The sequence below is a fragment of the Equus przewalskii genome, chromosome 19 (assembly GCF_037783145.1).
Source record: "Equus przewalskii isolate Varuska chromosome 19, EquPr2, whole genome shotgun sequence".
NCBI lineage: Eukaryota > Metazoa > Chordata > Mammalia > Perissodactyla > Equidae > Equus > Equus przewalskii.
In genome coordinates this window covers 46251438-46271939 of record NC_091849.1, presented here as the reverse complement: position 1 = coordinate 46271939, position 20502 = coordinate 46251438, and the positions used below count along the sequence as shown (strand labels likewise).

Here is a 20502-nt window from a genome sequence, read left to right as displayed (position 1 = left end):
TTTAGTTGTTTAGACAAAATTCCACACATGTGCAGACTCACCTGTCTTGGTACACACAGAGATTTACACTGAACAGTCACACTGCAGTTTTTATCATTATCAACCTTTACAACTATTTTAAGTTTTTTTTAATATTAATAGTATTGGTTAGTAGTATCTACTACTATTACAATGAACCACTTTTGAGTAACTGGTCTATTTCGTGAATTAAGGATATGATGCAAACTAACAGTAACAAAATAAAAATCAGATTTAAAAAAAAAACATTAGCTTGATTTTCCTGGAAAAGCAATCTGAAAGCAAAAACAACCTGCATCCTGTTTAAAATGTTAGCTAGCACCAAATGACCAATTTAGTCCTTGCAGTACATGCACTTAAAAAGAAGTTATGGAGGAGATCCTTAGGAAAAAGAGCCTAAGCCTCCTGGCACCAACTACATAATGGTTTTTCCTTCTTACAAGAAAAAGAATTATGACCATGGTTCTTGAGGAAGGCAAAATTCATGTGTCCTTTCCTATTAGCAGACAAAATGAATAAAATATTCATAACTTTGAAGCCCTTTGTCTAGCCTCTACTTAAGAAGAAACTTGTCCCTTTATAGCTCAGTAAAGCTAAAGAAAGTGGTAAACAGATTTTACAATAGGCAGAGGTCATAAATAACCCTTCCATGGGCCTAAAAATTCTCCTGTACACAGAAATTCTATATAAAGGGCCACCTTTACACAGGATGTGGACATACTCTCTCTGTCCCCCAATCTCCAGAGTTTCAGAGTCCAGGACAATGACAATACTGAAACTATCCACCCTCAGATGGCAGGCTGAAAGCAGTACAGGTAATATCTAACTATTGTTTGTACAGTGCACTTACCAGGAAACAAAGAACACACAGAACCCTTTAATTCGTCTGTCTCGGTGTTATGAAATCTGTTTCACTTTTATGAAAATGTTTTTATTTTATGAAAATAATCAAAAGGTGATATAACCCAGAAAGTAGAGGTTTCCTCAAACTTCACAGACAGTAGCACAGAAAGCAACAGGTTGAGATATAAGGAGACTTTTTAAAAATCATAAATAGTCTTACATTTGTGAACTGTATATAAACAAAATTTCATGACTGCAGACTACGTGGTACCACAAGGGATTTACAGACCACAATATCAAAGACATTGATCTAAGATAAATGTCGTTAAATACCCATTTACTACTTACTAAATCAAACTGAACATCATAGTTAGTATTCAACATCAAGGGGCTTCAGGTTTTACTAAGTTAAAACACTATCTGTTCCCATAAATGTCGTACTTCTTTGTACATGTTTAACGTTTAATACCTTTTTAATAAGTCTTTCCAAAGACCCTAAGCTCTTTGAGAACAGCAATATTACCTGTCTTTTTACCACTTTCTCACCAGCAGCAAAATAAAACTCAAGAGTTTAAATGATCTAAGGTCACAAGATGAACTCAAACTCATGTCTATTTCAAATGTGGCACTCTCCCTCTATGCTAAACTGTTCTCCTAAAATATTTACAGAGTACCAAATACTTAAAAGGCACACTTCTGGGCCAATCACCTTGGAAAACAACGTATATATTCAGGTGTCTAACCTCTAAAGAAAACATACTATAAAATCCTTGCTGCTTAAAAATCTATATGCTTAAGGATAAGCAGACAGTTTAGCATCCCATTAAATAAATGATAGTGAAATAAATTTAAGGCAAAGTGTTAAACTATTCAACAGAGCCTGCAAGATTAAAAGAAAACAAAGCCTCATATTTTAATTTATAATTCCCATAGACAGTTGTCAGCAGCTCATGCTGAATTATCATAGGAAGATTGACTCCACGGGCCAATAACTAGTAACCTGAGAATAAGCAGGAAGCTTCTGCAATCTGCTGTAAAAAGTTGAGCTAATTTTTCTTAACGTCATTTACCAACAGTTATAAAACATCTTACTATTTTGATTTAATTAAACCAGAAAGGAATTATTTACATACTCCTCTTAATGTTTTTGGTTTGTGGATGTGGCTGAATTCCACCAGCTGGAAGTCCATAGGTGCTTATTCGTTGCACAAGACTTGCTACATTCCCATGCCTTTCCCGTTTGATGGGCAAATTGTCATCCTTGGATTCTGTCTCTCTCTTAACTTCCTATAAAAGGGGAAATGAGTAAATAGGCAAATTAAGTTGTATTTTATTAAGTTAAATTCTCAATTGTAAAATACCAAAAATCAGGTACAGTGATCATTATATAAAACACGGTATCAAGAGATTCAACCTTTTTCTCTGACCCCACATATCTAAGGATACAACACACTTTGGTAACAGTGACTCATCATGAGTTTAAGTCTTATCAGAACTGGAGGTGGAGTAAAGAAATGGAGGCTAAAACATCATCTCCACCCAATAAACAAAGAAATCCTGAGATACATAAACAAACAAACAATAAGACAAACAATAATTCTAAGTCAGGAATAGGCAAACTTTTTCTACAAAGGGCCAGACAGTAAAATATTTCAGGATTTGTGGGCTACACAATCTCCGTTTCAACAATGAATGCTGTCATTTGTAGTGCAAAAGCAATCATATACTTAAATGAATGAACATAGCTATGCTCCAAAAAAATTTTACTTACAGACACTATAATTTCAATTTCATATAATTCTCACGTTACTGAATACTGTTCTTTTGATTCTTCCCAACCATTTATAAAATTCATAGCTAGCATTCTCAGCTCATGGACATTATAAAAACATGTGGCATTCAGATGACGCCCATGGGCTGTAGTTTGATGAACCCTGCTCTACGTTATAGGTCTGACAGAAAACAGGAAATCTTCATGAAAAGAACTATGTAATTTTATTGGAAGACAAAAGACAAATAAAAGGGAAGTTATGCCACATTCAGTGATCAAAAATTCAGTATCATAAAGATATCAATTCTCCCTAAAATTGATGTAATGATGCAATGCAAATTCCAATAAATATACCATGGATTTGGGAGAGCAATTTAATAAACTGGTTCTAAATTTGTATAGAAAAGCAAAAGGCCAAGATCAGCCAGAATACTTAAGGGAAAAGAAAGCAAAGAGATTTTTCTTTTTTTAACTTAGTTATAAAGAAAAACTATATGATACTATAAATTAGACAGTGTGGTAACTGGCATAAAAACAGACATACTGATAAATGAAACAACATAAAGAGACCATAAACAGACAAACTTGATTTATAACAGACAAGAAGTAAGGAAAAAATTGAATCTTAAAATATAGTGTTTCTAAAACTACTGTTACATATTTAGGGGATAGGAAATGAAAGTGGATTCCTACCTCACATATTTGTTATTAAAATTAACAATTTCTGTTTATTAAAAGTATCCATGAAAAAAAAGCAAATCATTAACCAGAAGATATTTTTACACATAAAGTTAACAAAGAATTTCAATCTCCAGGTGTTTATGCCTACCACAATGTTAACCAGTTGTTATTCTCTAGCTGGTAGGATTTCAGATGATGATTCTTTATACTCTTCAGAAATGTCTGATGCTTGCTTTTTTGTTTTTGTAACAACGCGTATCATTTTGCAATCGGAAAAAAAGTTTTTTATTTTGGGAAAACTGTTAAGTTGGAGAACTGTGAAAAACTATTAAAGTACAAATCATAAAAGACACAAAATACTTCACAATGTAGACTGCTTCATTTTTACTGGTAATGCACTTAAGGAAAAGTACTTCAATTTGCTATTAATAATACTTGACATGTCAACATCTGAAAACCTCAGTTTTGAGATTGCGCTAAATATTTTTCAAACTAACGAAAACATAAAATCTATGTAAAGACTGGTAGTGACAACCTTAACATGCCAAAGAACATTCATTTTGGATCTGCTGTCTCAAGAGCTACCTACATTTAAAAAAAATAAAAAGTCATATCTCTGAGAGCTATTGTTTTCTAGTACAGAAGACCAAAAACTTGACTTAACATTCAAATCTTGTTCCTCTAGGAAAGTGACTTCAATTTGACCAAAGGTGATTAAGAGTACAGGTTCAGGAGACAGATCACCTGGGTGCAAATCTTGGTTCTATCCTGTTCACTAGCTATGCAACTTTGGGTATTTGTGTTACCTTTTAACAGAAATTAACCACATGAAAAAGTGTGATATATTAATTAAGACAATGTTTCTCATTTCTTAAAAAATTAATTTACAACATACTGCTCCAGATCTAGAAACATTTTAAGGATCTTCAATATTCTGACACATTTACAGCCATGAATATTAGATATAATACATCTTCTGAGGACAAAAGATACAAAAGAAAAGGGGAGAAGCAAATTAAAAATATAGCCTACACTGCATAGGGAAAACTCAGGTTTAGAGTCTTCCAAAGATAAAGTGCCAACTAAGACATTATCACAAGTACCAAGTAACCTCAAGGCTCTAAGCAAAATTACAAATAAGGTAAAAGTGTGCTTTGGGCTCCACTTCCTCCAGAACCTGTAGCTGCTACAATCTACCACCACCAGATACACGTACACACACACACTCTCTCTCTCTCACCAACCTACTCTCTTCCCTAGTTCATGGACACACAGTGCCACCAAATTACTCTTTGGATATTATCTTCAACAACAAATTTTACTGAGTATCTATGAAGTGTCAGTAGGGCTTCCAGTGTTTCTTCCTTCTTCTGCCCTTTACTTCCTTTTACCTAATTGGCCAGTAAACAAAATGTATACTAACACTGTAGCATCTATTTTCTACCAACTTCACTTCCTTTCCCAGCTCTGAAAATGATGCCAGGAGATCCAGTAAAAAAAAAAAAGTCATCTTTAAAGAGCATCATGTACTAACAAAGCAAACTCAGAAAAACTTTGACTCTCATTGTACAAATGAAGGAAGACTCCTACACAATAGGTAATGTCGGTATGAACTGGCCAAGAAAAAAATACAATATGGACAATCTCCAAATAGATAAGAATGCATTATATTGATTGGTTTTGTTTCATAGATAAGGAGAAGGAAGTAGTAAATTAAAGGAAGATGACAAATATAACTAAATGAGGAGGAGCTAAAAAGGTTGGAAAGGATATGGTTATTCTTCACCTATTAAAGTAAGTAAAGATACTTAACTGTGATTGCACTAACCAAAAGCAGACAACTTAAAAGATAATCAACAAAATTCACAAACTCATCCTTCATATTGTAATATATCTACATAATAATTTGGTCATCTGACCATGGCCAGCACATGATCATGATCTGAAAATAGAAAGCAATTAGCTTCTCTATCGTAGAATCAAAGGTCACAAAGAATAATAAAAACCAGGATAGAGCGCATGAGCTTCTTTCGACTTTTCAAATGAAAGAGACAAGTTATCTAATCACCAAATTCCTAAACAGTTACACTTCTGCTTGTGGCAATTTAAAGCTAAGAAATATACTTAATTATTTTTAATTTAACATTCATGATTTCCAAAAGGGTTATATAGAACTAGAACCTCCAACTTTATAGAAGCATAAATCAGAAAATATGGGAAAGTGATATTACTAAAGAATAAGGAAAATAAGAAAGATTGAATGTTTATTTGGTACATGTCCACTGTTTCAGCTTTGACTGAGTCAACATTACATCCATATATGAAAAATTAGGTTTTCAATCTAACAAAATAGTTTACCCCACTCCTAAAGTTTTTTTGGTTTTTTTTTTTTTTGGAATATAAGTGATAGTATATAAGGAATGATCCAGAAGGAACTACTTCAAGCCATAAGATTTTCCTTTTTATTATGATTAAATTAGATATTTACCAAAAGACTTTTAATCCAAAGTAAAATGACCAACAGGAGAAAATCTCCTGAATATGAAATCAGTATGTATCTTCTGAGTGCAAACGTTATCAAAATCATCAAGGGAAACAACAACGACAGTTATAATATAGCAGGACTATTTTTAAAGTTTCTAAATTTATTCTCTCCCCCAAACATGCTATTCTCCACATAACTGCTGTCTCCCCAACATGGACAAAGAGCTTCCCTATTTCAGCTGCCCCTCCCCCATTTGAAAAAGGCAAAAGTAGGAAAGAGGGGGAAGTTATGTACATTCATTGTCAACGGCATCCTATCCTTTCCTTTTTCTATCACAAGAATGTTAATGAGAGCCAAGTGAAGCAGAGTGGGAAAAACAATACAGAACTCTTCTTTTACCCATATTCTTTCAGACATACCACACTGGTTAAAATGGACTGAAAATATCCTAATAATTTATAATGGTGACATTTTTCATACTAGTTTTGTTAATTTAAAAAATGTTACTTGTGTTTTTAGCCCTAAGATGAAGGGGTTTCAGGATAAGAAGTGCAGGGAATGAGGCCTAGTATGTCTGACTGAAACAACACCAGGCCTAAAGAGCTCCTTCTCTCAAAGTTGCTAGACTCCTTGAAGCTACAGATGACACTGAGAAGCAGGCAATGAGTGCTGATCCAAAAGGCAAGACTAGGAGATATCAAACTCAAGCTTTCCTGGTTTAAGTTATTTCTACAACTTGAAATTTCCAGTAGAAACAAAACTTATTCACTCCTTAAGCAGAAAAAATAGAATTTAACTTTCCAGGTAAGTCCTGGGTAAACATTAACATGATTTATGTAATAATGTCTTGAATTTAAATTTATGGTATAAAAAACAGAATGGGAAAGGGGGGGTAAAAATAACTCACTTTACAAGATTTTCTTAGAAAACAGTCTATAAAGTAGCTACCAAATTCCTCAAAGTGGAAGGAGGTTGAAAGAGTGTTATAAATAGGAAAGAAACATACTCTGCACAGTACAGATACTTCTATACTTCTTGAATTTTGTTTCAACATGTATTACATGGTGATTTTTTTTCAATAAAAAATGTAACGTGCCCACAAATAACAGTGCTATTAAGTCAAACTGTTCTGGGATATTTAGAGAAAGATCTTGGTTGCGTGAGCACACATTACTAAATCAAATCCTTACATATCTTTTCTAGCATTACCTGTATGGAACTATTTCCCTAATTCAGTGCATAGAGTCTCTCTGAGATTCAGAATATTATCAAAAATAACCCAAGTCACAGAACAAATTGTTCTTAATCAGCAGGCATAGTTAATGTTTTACAGTATGTAACAGAAAATGTACTATGACGTATGTATCCTAAAGAACTATACACAACTTTGACATTTGACCTGTTGTTTTATTGCAATTCCCAATAAGCAAGTAAAGTTGTCTTCCAACTAGTATTCTGATATCTACAGCATTGTTTTCTACGCTAATGTGTTTCCAATTAATGAAACTAAGTCAAACACCAAAAGTTCTTCTCCTGATATAAAGCTAGCTTCCTGAACTGTTCTATGAAAGTCAGCAATACATCTCCTAATACATGAAAACATCACTGAGGTTTATTTAAGTGAACTAAATAAGAGTCTGCATAAAGTAAAGGATTCAAAAAAAAAAAAAGGTCACATAAAATCAAACTGTCATTTTCTTCATTCAAATAATAATTCTTCTTATGGAAACAGTGGAATACCAACAGATTTAAAAACTAAATCAGCACTCTTCTAGAAAAAGAATGTCATATTTAAAAAAAAAAATCACTGAGACCCTTCCAAAGTAGCCATGTACATCAGCTCATCATCTTATTCCCCATACGGCTATTTAATTTGTCATTAAAAGTAGCTTTTAAAAAGATTTTAAATACATTTAATGTCTACTTAACCATTAACCTATGGAATCTAGAAATAAAATGACAACAAACATTTTCAAATGCAAGACAAGTTGTCAAACTGTAAATTTTTTTTAAAAGCAGATTCGATGATTTAAATCATTTTTCTAAATAGAAAAAAAACTGCCAGAAACTTAAGTCCAAACAAAGAAAAAAAATCCAAATGATTTTTATTCACTTGTCAACTTCCTGAAATACTTGTGTGAATAACTTTTGTTTGTTCCTTATTACATCAAAAAGTCTAAAACACTTTACCAAGTTCCGAGAACTCTTCATCAAAAGGGATCAAAATTTTATTTTAAATTCAAAAATATAACTGGGGCTGGCCCAGTGGTGCAGCGGTTAAGTGCGCACGTTTCGCTTCGGCGGCCCGGGGTTCGCCAGTTCGGATCCCAGGTGCAGACATGGCACTGCTTGGTAAGCGTCCCACACGTAAAGTAGAGGAAGATGGGCACGGATGTTAGCTCAGGGCCAGTCTTCCTCAGCAAAAAGGGGAGGATTGGCAGCAGATGTAAGCTCAGGGCTAATCTTCCTCAAAAGAAAACCCAAAAAAACAAAAAATTCAAAAATATAAGGAAGAGCAATTCACTTACCAGCACTTGAGACATCTTCTGTGAAGATATCCACTATTTTTTAAAGCATAAAGTAAAAACATCACAAGAGTAACAGATCATTTGATAACCTGTAGCACCTCCAGGATCAGTATAAGTTCACAAGAAAGCTGCTTCAAAGTTCACAGATTAGCATCCCCTGTGCATAAATAGTGTCCTGCAAATACTCCTTAAGTACAACTAATGAAGATATTTCTGTTAACCTCTTTTGATATCTTATTTCACTGATATTTCTCTGCTTTCCCCAGAACCCCGCTGCTTCAGTACTTGTGAAACCACCAAGTGTGCGCTCTACAGCAATGCTCCTCCCTTCTCCTCCCAACCTCCTCTGACTCACTCAGGTGATCAACTATGCACTCTGCCATATAGGAAAGTCAACAATGAACAGAGTCCACTACCATTTATTAAATGCCTTTAACTAGTCAATTGCACTGCTAGCTACTTTCAGGTGTTACCTTAATCTTCAGAAGCGAGCCATAACTTCAAAGAAAATAAAGGGCATCAATTATGCTTATTACATTTTTACTGAATGCTTATCTATTCTTGTGTTAATCGTAACTAATATTTTTCTGAACACTGGCTTTATAACAACAGCTTAAGAAAAAACAGCTATTCCTACACCACTTCTAAAAGGAGAAACCCTTCCATATTATGAGTTTTTAAGACTGTTAAGGATGTGTGTTACAATCTCTAATAAAACGCATCACCATCTGGATTTTCCTCTTAGAGAAAGATGGAATAGATGTACTGTTCCCTACTCCTTTAAGCACAGTTAAAAACTCTAGACATTATATATTAAAAATAAACAGATAAAAATAATCGCTAAGTTGGAGAAAAGAAGGTAGCCCAGTCGGAGAACAGGTTCCTCAGAACCTGGTTATTGAGTTCACTTGGTTTTCTTTTTGCCTCATATATTCCAGACTCAGTACTGGAGAAGCAAGCAACCTAGAAATGCTACTGAGCAGAGAAGGAAAAAAGCTCCAAGAAATGCCTGCTCTTTCCAGCCAAAGGGCCAAGGAAAGAGTAGCCTAGTACTGCTGTCAAATACCACAGAAAAAAAAAAACTGTAGCCACTTCTCCACCCATGCCAGCAAAGACCAAGTAGGGAGCCTAGACTTACACACTCACCAGGCTATGATGTGGGGCCCCAACCACCACCACTACGCAACATCTTAGCCAGGGTGGTGTCAGAGAAGGCCAAGTGGAAAGCTGGGACTTTCCTCCCCACCAGGTGAGAAGGAGACCCCTCTGCCCCTACTGTCTGTGGAGGCACAAGGCAGAACAAACAAGGCACACCTGCCCTTCCAGCAAGGAGGGTATCAGTGGAAGCCTAATGGAGCCTGACCTCCCACACTACCCAAGAACAACAAGGAGCTCCTCCCCTCCAAGTGTCCACAGAGACCAAGTGGGGAACTGGAATTGGAGGTAATTCATTTTTCTTTTTTCAGCATAGGTTCCCTCTTCGGTAAAATAAAGTTTAGATTTAGATCCAAGGTCCTCAACCAATGTTACGATTTTTTAAAATATTTTTACAACTAATACTTCTACCAGGACTTCAACACAATTCCTCAGCTTTTCATAACAAGTGCTCACAGATGTCTGCTTTCTCTCCCTTTTCAGTAACTGAATCACATTTCCAAAGGCATTTTATTTTGGCTTCCTCATCTTCAAAGAACTATCCTTTCCATTCCAAAGAACTCAACAAAAAAGATCATTTCCACCAGATTATTTTTCTAAATATAAGACTTTAGTTCCACAGAAAAGATCTATCAAAATTAGTTTTACCCTGAGGAGCCAGAACTTACACAAGTCCTAACACACTAAAAGTTTTTTTATTGTCTAGCTTCTCATCCAGTTGGCCCACTTTTAAATAAGACTTGATCTGTTCCACCACCACTACCACCACCAAGACTACAGATTTGGTTTAGGGAAACAGGCAAATCAGGGTAACAGCTTGTCCCATATTTTCTCATTTTAACTACTACTTTTTTAACTACTCTTTATTTTTGTCCTTCCTTAAAAACTACTAACTTTTTTCAAAGGGCAATTAGAAAAGTTCTACTTTATTTACCTATTTTATTAGCATTAACATTTGATTTAACAATACCTGACATATTACAGGCACTAAAAAAAAAAACCCTATTCATTGATTAAATTAACAATTTAGGAGATTTTCATCTCTGTGAAATGGATGGGCAGTTCCTGAGAAAGAAAATAACCATATAAAATAATAAAATACAACACATATCTACATGCAAGGCATATACACACAAAATCTAATTTCTACCGAGAACCCAAACAAGTGGCATTCCCCACTTTTACAGAGGGAGAAACGTACGCTCTAGAGTGAAGCATCTTTAGGAAAAACACACAGCAGGTATGCGTTTGGGTAAGGGGGAGGGGTTAAGTAGTCAGTAGAGAGCTATACATCCTGACTTCAGAGGCCATGTTCCTTTCACAATGCTATGCTATCTTACTCCTGAAGTAGCTCTAGTACAGGAGTTGCCAATGACAACCATCACACTGAGCCTACCTTCCTCTACTTTCAGGGATGTTTCTCAAAGGGAATTCATTCCTTATCTCCTCTGCACCCTTTTGTGTTTTATTGGCTAAATAACCTCAGAGATGCTATGCCACAACACCCAATGTATCAACGCCATTTTCCAGCCCCCACCACTCACTTTTTTCTTTGAAAGCACTCTAGACTATTAAAAATTATCTTCATCTTATTCATTTATTTTTTCACATTTGTCTGTTTTCCCTCCACCATTAGGATATAAGCTCATAAAGAAGAGAGAACTTATCTGTGTTATTCACCATTGTGTCTCTAGCATCTATAGAACCTCAGCAGGTATCTGAACAAATGAATGAATGGCAAACAGAAAAGAATAAAACAAGTGAGAAACATGGTACAGGGGAGGATATGCCACAGTACTGCTACTGTTCTTAGGAAAAAATAGCTCAATAGAGGGTAGAGAATTTAGTTTCTTATCAGGGATATTGAAGAGACCCCATTATGTAAATAATATGGAAAGCCCTGCTGTAACTGCTACAAGAAGAGACATGTGGCTGATGAAAAAAACATGCTTCAAAGAAAGCCTACTGAGAAGTATCCCTTAAATGTTGCTAAAGTTGCTGTTAATCTTATTTGCAATGTAGAAAAAAGCTCTTATTTTACTTTTATTTAACACCACTCACTAGCTGGACTGCAATAAATTCTGCATTTGTTTATTTTGTTTAATCTCCATTACAATGCAGCAACTCTAATAAAATTGCCAAATATCAATAAGCTAAGACACTGATATTGAATCTTAAAGTTTACAGCAACAAACAAATCAGACGCTTGACTCTCTACTTTAGCCCAAAAGATTGAAGTTGAGAATGTAGAAAAATCTGACATACCAGCATGCTTCTTCTTCTCAATTTTGGCTTAATTCCTAAACACTACAAATCAATGAGGAAAGAGCAGACTATTGGTTATTTTTTCATGTGAAAAGAATTTAATTAGTGCCTAAATAATATATACACAAAAAAAAAAGACTGATGAAAGACACACTGAAAATCAAAAATACAAAACCAATGATCTTTAAATCTTGCCTGCTCCCAAGTTTTGTGACTTAAGTCACAAAAAGCACTCATGAAGGATAAAAGACACATAAGCAGAAGGAAGACAAAGGACTAGTATTCATAATACATTAAGAAGTACTACAAATCAATGAGAAAATGAGCAAGAACTCAATGGAAAAATGGACAGAAATATCTGAATAAGCTACGCACAGGAAAAGAAATTTAAATGGCCAATAAATGTGAAAAGATGCCCAACTTCACCAGCAATCAGAAAAATGAAACACTGAAACATGGGGTAAATACTATTGTAGATCTCTAAGATTAGCCAAAAAAGAAAATCTGATGGTATCAAATCTTAATGAGAATGCAGAAAAAGGGTACTCTTATACTACTGGTAGGAGTTTAAATTGGTATAATTATTTAGTGAGACATTTGACAATATCTAGTACAGCTGAACATGTGCATATCCTAAGATGCACCAAATTCTGAGCTATGTATATACCCTACAAAAGGATGTTCAATGCAGCACTGTTCTTAATAGCTAAAAATTGGAAAATAGTCCTAAATATTCGAAAAATGCGGTAGAGATGTACGTTGGAACATTATGACTGTTAAAAAATTAACTAGTAACATCATACTCAATGGGCAAAAACTGAAAGCCATCCCTCTGAGAACAGGAACAAGACAAGGGTGTCCACCCTCACCACTCTTATTCAACATAGTACTGGAGGTTTTGGCCAGAGCAATACGGCAGGAAAAAGAAATAAAAGGAATCCAAGGAGCCAATGAAGAAGTAAATTCTCACTGTTTGCAGACGACATGATCTTATACATAGAAAACCCCAAATAATCCACTGGAAAACTATTAGAAATAATCAACAGCTACAGCAAAGTTGCAGGGTATAAAATCAACATACATAAATCAGTAGCATATCTATACTCTAACAACGAACTAACAGAAAAAGAACTCAAGAACTCAATCCCATTCACAATTGCAACAAAAAGAATAAACTACCTTGGGGTAAATTTAACCAAGGAAATGAAAGACACATACAACGAAAACTATAAGACTTTCCTGAAAGAAATTGATGACGACATAAAGAGATGGAAAGACATTCCATGCACGTAGATTGGAAGAATAAACAGTTAAAATGTCCATACTACCTAAAGCAATCTACAGATTCAACGCTATCCCAACCAGAATCCCAACGACATTCTTTACAGAAATAGAACAGAGAATCCTAAAATTCATATGGGGCAACAAAAGACCCCAAATTGCTACAGTAATCCTGAGAAAAAAGAACAAAGCTGCAGGCCTCACAATCCCTGACTTCAAAACATACTACAAAGCTACAGTAATCAAAACAGCATGGTACTGGTACAAAAACAGATGCACAAATCAATGGAACAGAATTGAAAGCCCAGAAATAAAACCACACATCTATGGACAGCTTATCTTCGACAAAGGAGCTGAGGACCTACAATGGAGAAAAGAAAGCCTCTTCAACAAATAGTGCTGGGAAAACTGGACAGCCACATGTAAAAGAATGAAAATTGACCATTCTTTTTCACCATTCACAAAAATAAACTCAAAATGGATCAAAGACCTAAAGATTAGACCTGAAACAAGTCTTCTAGAAGAGAATATAGGCAGTACACTCTTTGACCTCAGTATCAAAAGGATCTTTTCGCACACCATAACTCCTCAGACGAGGGAAACAATACAAGGAATAAACAAATGGACTTCATCAGACTAAAGAGCTTCTTCAAGGCAAGGGAAAACAGGATTGAAACCAAAAAAAAAAAAAACCATTAGTTTGGAAAAAATATTTACAAGTTATATATCCAACAAAGGGTTAATCTCCATAATATATAAAGAACTCACACAGCCCAACAACAAAAAATCAAACAACCCGAGCAAAAAATGGGCAGGAGACATGAACAGACACTTCTCCAGAAAAGATATATGGATGGCCAATAGACACTTGAAAAGATGCTCATCATCACTAATCATCAGAGAAATGTAAATCAAAACTACACTAAGATATCACCTTACACCTGTTAAATGGCAAAAATAACCAAAACAAAAAGTGACAAATGTTGGAGAGGTTGTGGAGAAAAAGGAACCCTCACACACTGTTGGTGGGAATGCAAACTGGTGCAGCCACTATGGAAAACAGTATGGAGATTCCTCAAAAAATTAAAAATAGAATACCATATGACCCAGCCATCCCACTACTGGGTATCTATCCAAAGAACTGGAAATCAGCAATTCCAAAAATCCCATCCACCCCTATGCTCATTGCAGCATTATTTACAATAGCCAAGATGTGGAAGCAACCTAAGTGCCCATCAACTGATGATTGGATAAAGAAGATATGGTATATATGTACACACACACACACACACACACACACACACACACACACCCCCAATGGAATACTACTCAGCCATAAAAAAGGATAAAATCGTCCCATTCACAACATGGATGGACCTTGAGGGTATTATGTTAAGTGAAATAAGCCAGATAGAGAAAGACGAAGTCTGTACAACTCCACTCATAGCTGGAAGTTAAACATATAGACAAAGAGAACTGATTGGTGTTTACCAGGCGAAAGAAGGCGTGGGGGGAGGGCACAAAGGGTAAAGTGGTGCACCTACAACATGACTGACAATAATGTACAACTGAAATTTCACAAGGTTGTAAACTATCATAATCTTAATAAAAAGTTTTTAAAAAATTAACTAGTACAAAAGGAGCTTCTGCTATAACACCAAATGTGCATTCCTAAACAGATGACGTTCTGAAAAAAATTACACACTAAAATACCACTGATTATGTGAAAACTTCTGAATCAAACACTAAAATATCCATGATTATGCAAAAGTACGGTCTGGTGCAGACGAATCTAAACCTATGCAACTTTGGAACCTGAGCACTAAAAATGTAAACAAATAAATAACAATAACTGGAACCTTGAAAGATGGGCAATAACTTAAGACTGCCCAAGCAGTCATGACAATTGGATTCCTCAGGAGCCATTAAAAATGCATAAAAACAATAAAGTGAAGATGTTGGCTTGTGGATGCTGAGACAGTACAGACAGAAGTGGAGGTGAGCTCCAGGGGCTAAGAGCTCTACAATGCTAGGACTATGTAACTTTGAGGAAAACACCCAAGTACAGATAACCACTTAAAACCCAAAAAAACGTTTTGTGTAAGAGCCAAAAGAACTCCCTTCTATGCAAGCAGCCAAACTGAGAGCATATCCCCTTCTTACTGAAATTAGAATTCTCCATTCTTTATCCCAGCTCCCCTTACCTAGAAAACAAACATAACTTTCCCACTGTCCTGACATCCTTCCTCTATTTACCAATCACTTATGAGTCAACTAGTGTTATAAAACACACTGTAGCAGAAGTGACTATACTATGTATCCACAGAAATCTCATGTTATGCATAAAAAAAGTTGCAATCTGACAACGGTAATAACGTAAATGTCTACATAACACAAAATACTATTTGTTTATGCACAGATAATATGTATAAAACTATGTATTAGAAGGATACATACAACTTCAGAATACAGGTGGTTGGGGGAGAGAGAAATAAGAAGGGGGAAACAAAGAATTCAATTTTATCTGTAATGGTCCATCTCTTTATTATAAAGTAACACTTTGAAACAAAAATGACAAAATGATAACATTCTGTACATTAAGTTCACAGATCTTGTTCTATATTTTTTGTAAAATATTTTTTAAATCATGTACAGATGAACTAACATTGCAAAGGGACACTGAAATTGACATGTTTGTCACAAAACAAATTTGCAGTGTCTATAGTTTTTCACAGTAGTTGTAAAAATGATTTGACCTTTCTACTCATCTTCCAGCCAATTTGAATATCACTGCTCTTCAGTATAGCTATCTAAAACAATAACTGTGACATGAGTTTTTTATAGGAAACCTAGTTCTACCATTCACTCCACAGTCTCACATTTACAAAATAACATATGTACCTTAATGTCCCACTAAAATGCTTATTTTCAACTGGACAGTGAATTATAAATTACACCTTGCCCTTGAATATTTCTTACTTAACTTTTTAACTTTTTTTAACCAATGTTCTATTACTTCAATATATTCTCTCTGAAAAGCCACAATCCTGAAAAAAGAGAGAGATGAGAGGCCAAAGTCATGGCTTACTATAAACAGACCATCAATGTACCATTTTAAAGAAAAGAAAACAGGGGCCGGCCTGGTGGCGCAGCAGTTAAAGTTCACACATTCCTCCAGCAACCCAGGGTTTGCCAGCTCGGACCCCTGGTGGGGACCTATGCACCGCCTGTCAAGCCTTGTTGTGGCAGGCGTCCCACATATAAAGTAGAGGAAGATGGGCACGGATGTTAGCTCAGGGCCAATCTTCCTCAGCAAAAAGAGGAGGATTGGCAGCAGATGTTAGCTCAGGGCTAATCTTCCTCAATAAATAAATAAAGTATATTAAAGAAAAAGAAAAGAAAACAGAAATTATGTGATTTGCCCTATATCACACCACCAGCAAAGGGCAAAGCTGGAACTCGACTGTGCTGAAAACCAGATATCCTACTCCGATTTCCATAGCATCTGCACTAGACTCCATTTTAGGTTATAAAAAAGAAGTCAATTTATAAAACAAAAAGTAAAAACAAAATCAACCTTCTCCCATAAATTCAATTTCCTACTACAGCTTTTCTCAGTTCCTCCAAGAGATAAAATATTACTAGGTAAAGTGTAGTTGGTTCACCTTCTCCAAAATCAACCACCAGAGTCACGTATGTGTTTATACTTAGGGGTAAAACCACAATTAAAATAAACACAATTTATTCAGGGAACAAATATTTAGGAAACACATTGTGCAGGATTCTAACAACTACTGTGCAAGTTGGACAAAGAAAGGAGACGTACACCCTAGCTTTCCTCAAAGGACTCATAATCATGATCTAATGAGGCCATGACTACAGCTGAGTGTAGGAAAACTAAAATACAAAACGACAATTATAAGTAGCCTGTAACTATACAGATATGCTTTTTTTCCTTCTCTGAACTGTTGAGAACTTTATTAGTTTGTAACCAATTTATGAATCCTGATTGTTTTCTGGCAGAGGTGACTAGAATATTTACTAAAAAAGGAATGTTTGTGGTGGTTGAAGAGTAACTGTTACTTGAGTAGATAAGTGCTGCAATGTTGAAACTTCAAAACAGGAGTCTAAGACATTCTCAAAGGGGCTGGAAAACCAACAGGATACAATACGACTTGAGTAATGAGGCAACTATTCAGAATTTCAGTTCAGATTCTATGTCTTATTAGCTACCCAACACTGGATAAACCACTTAACCTCTCAGTCTGTATGTCACCATATTTAAAATGGGGCTATCTACTTACTTCACAAGACTTACAGGCTCAAATGAGAATGTACAGAGCAAACGCAAACTACTGTTTATTAAAAAAAAAAAAAAGGCAGGTAGACAAGTAGATAGATTCATATATACATATACAAACACACACATACATATACACAGAATAATTATCCACCAGGACACCAAACAACAATATCCATTATAGAGGTACTTAGACCTCTAGTTTTTTAAATTCTACAGAGTAAAAGTTTATCTAAATATATACATACATATATATACTTCTTGAAATTAAAGACTAAATCCTATTAACCAACAACCAGAAATTTAACAGAGAATACTTACCTTAACAAAATTATCAGGAAACATTCCTCTTCTCCCATTTAGCTCTCCTTCTAGCCATCCTTCCTCCTGTAATTTTTTCACGTTCCTGATGATTTCCCCAACTCGAATAGTTAATTCATCATCATGTATAGCATCATAGTCATACTCCACAATATAGTCAACTAAAAAAAGAAAAAAGAAATGTCTAAACTTAATCCATGAAATACTACTAACCATATTAATAAACTTAAAACTAAGAAATCTGTAATAATGTTACAAAGATTATCATCAAGGCTTACCTCAACGACTTTAAAAATTTGTCTGTATCAGCAAATTTCTTGATTACATTAGTATAAAAAACAGCACAAGTTTTAAGTAGAAGCCTCAATACAATGCATAATTCATGTCATCAGTTATTCTTATAGTCAGATGTATATCCTTTGTGACAAACTCTAAGGTGGTCCCCATGATCCCTATCTCTTGATATTCATGTTCTTGTGTAATTCTCTCTCCTTGAGTGTGGACATGACCTACGACTGACTTCTAACCAACAGAATATGACAAAGATGATGGACTGTATGTGACTACATAAGATTTTAATGTCCATCTTACTAGGAAACTTACTGACTTTGAAGATGCAAGCAGTTATGCTGTAAGCTGGCCTACAGAGAGGGCCACATGCAAGCAACTAAAGGAGGTCTCTGGTTGACAGCGAGCAAAAAACTGAGGCCCTCTGTCCAAAAGCCCATATGGAACTGAATAATGCCAATAAACCTGTGAGCTTGGAAGCAGATCCCTCCCTAGGTGAGAACCAGCCCTGGACAAAACCTTGACTGCAGCCTTGCAGAGGACCCAGTTAGACATGCCCAGACTGTGAATCACAAAAACTATGAGATAATAAGAGTATTGTTTTAAGCTGCTAAATTTGTCACAGGATAACAGAAAATGAATAGACACTAAATGAAGGTTAATAAAGATCTATTTCCTCCTTCAAGTATAGAACTTTAGATTACAAGACATTATATATGCATATCATTAATATTTTATGGGATTCAATAAAAGAAAAGCAGTAACAGATCTACCCAAGATGGCAGACTAGCTGCACCTGCATTCATCTTTTCTTCCTTCTGTAAGAATGACAGACTCTATCACTCTATGAGAATGATACATTCTATAAGATTGTATCATTCTATAAGTGTATCACTCTATAAGAATGATACATTCTATAAGAAAGACTTCAGAAAAAAGAACACACACACAGAACTATCACCAAAAAAAAAGGAAAGAGAGTATGGGCAGACACGGTTGGTTGCCAAACCAACAGCCATTCTACACTGACTCCCCCTCCTCCTTCCTTTCTCATTCAACTTTGATTTTGTTCAGGTATTTCGAGACCCTGTGGCTTTCACAAGTGAGGCTTCTCTCAGTCCCAGGGGGGTTAAACATTGACTAGTCCAGATGCTGATTTCTCAAATACTACTGTACAATCAAGTCACCTTGTTGACTTGCAGAAGTCTTCTTATTGACTTGGGGAATCTTGTTTAAATGCAGACTCTAACTGAGTAAGTCCCAGGATACCTAATGCCGTTCATCAAAGCAGCAAAGGTCTAAAGATAGCAGATTTATAGTAATTCCATTCACACACACACACACACACTAACTGGTTGTCAAACACAAATGTGATGGATGAATTCTGACAAACAAGATGTGAGTTGGGGTTCTGAGAAGGTTTTATCTGACCTTAAAAACAAAACACAGGGAAATAATGTCGCCCTGCAGACTTTGGATGTTCTTCTGTGAGAAAGTAATGCCCAAAACTGCTATAATTATGAGACAGGAAAAACAGCAGAAATGATTTGATGGAAGAGAAGAAAGATGAAAATGACCCGGATCTATGCTAGATTTATCAAACTGTTAAATTAACCAACCCCATACCTTTGGATTTCTTGTTATAGAAGTAGCAATTTTTCGTTTTTTGTTTTTTGTGTTTTTTTTTGAGGAAGATTAGGCCTGAGCTAACTGCTGCCAATCCTACTCTTTTCGCTGAGGAAGACTGGCCTGAGCTAACATCTGTGCCCATCCTCCTCTACTTTATATGTGGGACGCCTATCACAGCATGGCTTGCCAAGTGTTGCCACGTCCACACCCAGGATCCAAACTGGCAAACCCCGGGCCACCAAAGCGGAACGTGTGCACTTAACTGCTGTGCCATTGGGCCGGCCCCAGTAGTTGTTTTTTTAACTGAAGTAAATTTTAGACAGTATTTTTTTTTTTTTTTTCACAATTGGCACCTGAGCTAACATCTGTTGCCAATCTTCTTTTTTTCCTTGTTCTTCTCCCCTAAGCCCCCCAGTACATAGCTGTATATTCTAGTTCTGAGCGCCTCTGGCTGTGCTATGTGGGACACTGCCTCAGCATGGTCTGATGAGTGGTGCCACGTCTGCACCCAGGATCCAAACCAGTGAAACCCTGGGCTGCCAAAGCAGAGTGCACAAACTTAACCACTCGGCCAGGGGGCTGGCCCCCAAGACAGTATTTCTATTTGCAGCTGAAAATATCCCAACTTGAGAAGGGAGCCAGCAAGAAATTTTTAAAACTTGTAAAAATGGATCTATAACTGATAAAGCCAGGAAGAAGCCCAAAGAACTTAAGAAAACGATAATTGATACCAAACTGTTCCGCAGAACCCTAGAAAGGCTAGAAATTCAGACAAGGAGGGCTCATGGGAAATGCAGAGCTGAAAACAGACGAACTAATCTATATACGGAAGAGCTGACACCCATTATCAACCACAATAGCTCTAAGAAAATAATGGTAAGTAAGCAGGTATTTTTCTCCTAAGGCAAAACACTAAAGAATTAATCTCACACACACA

At 35.8% G+C, this 20502-nt stretch overlaps 1 protein-coding gene across 1 annotated transcript in view; it reads right to left on the bottom strand.

Moving 5' to 3' along the window:
* CD2AP (CD2 associated protein) overlaps window positions 1-20502 on the bottom strand; it is a 130098-nt gene that overhangs the window by 78467 nt on the left and 31129 nt on the right. Inside the window, exons 2-3 of the mRNA XM_008523644.2 lie at window positions 17649-17809; window positions 1995-2148 (exon numbers count right to left, since the gene is read on the bottom strand). Coding sequence (XP_008521866.1) covers window positions 1995-2148; window positions 17649-17809 — 315 coding nt within the window. The remainder of the gene's footprint in view (window positions 1-1994; window positions 2149-17648; window positions 17810-20502) is intronic.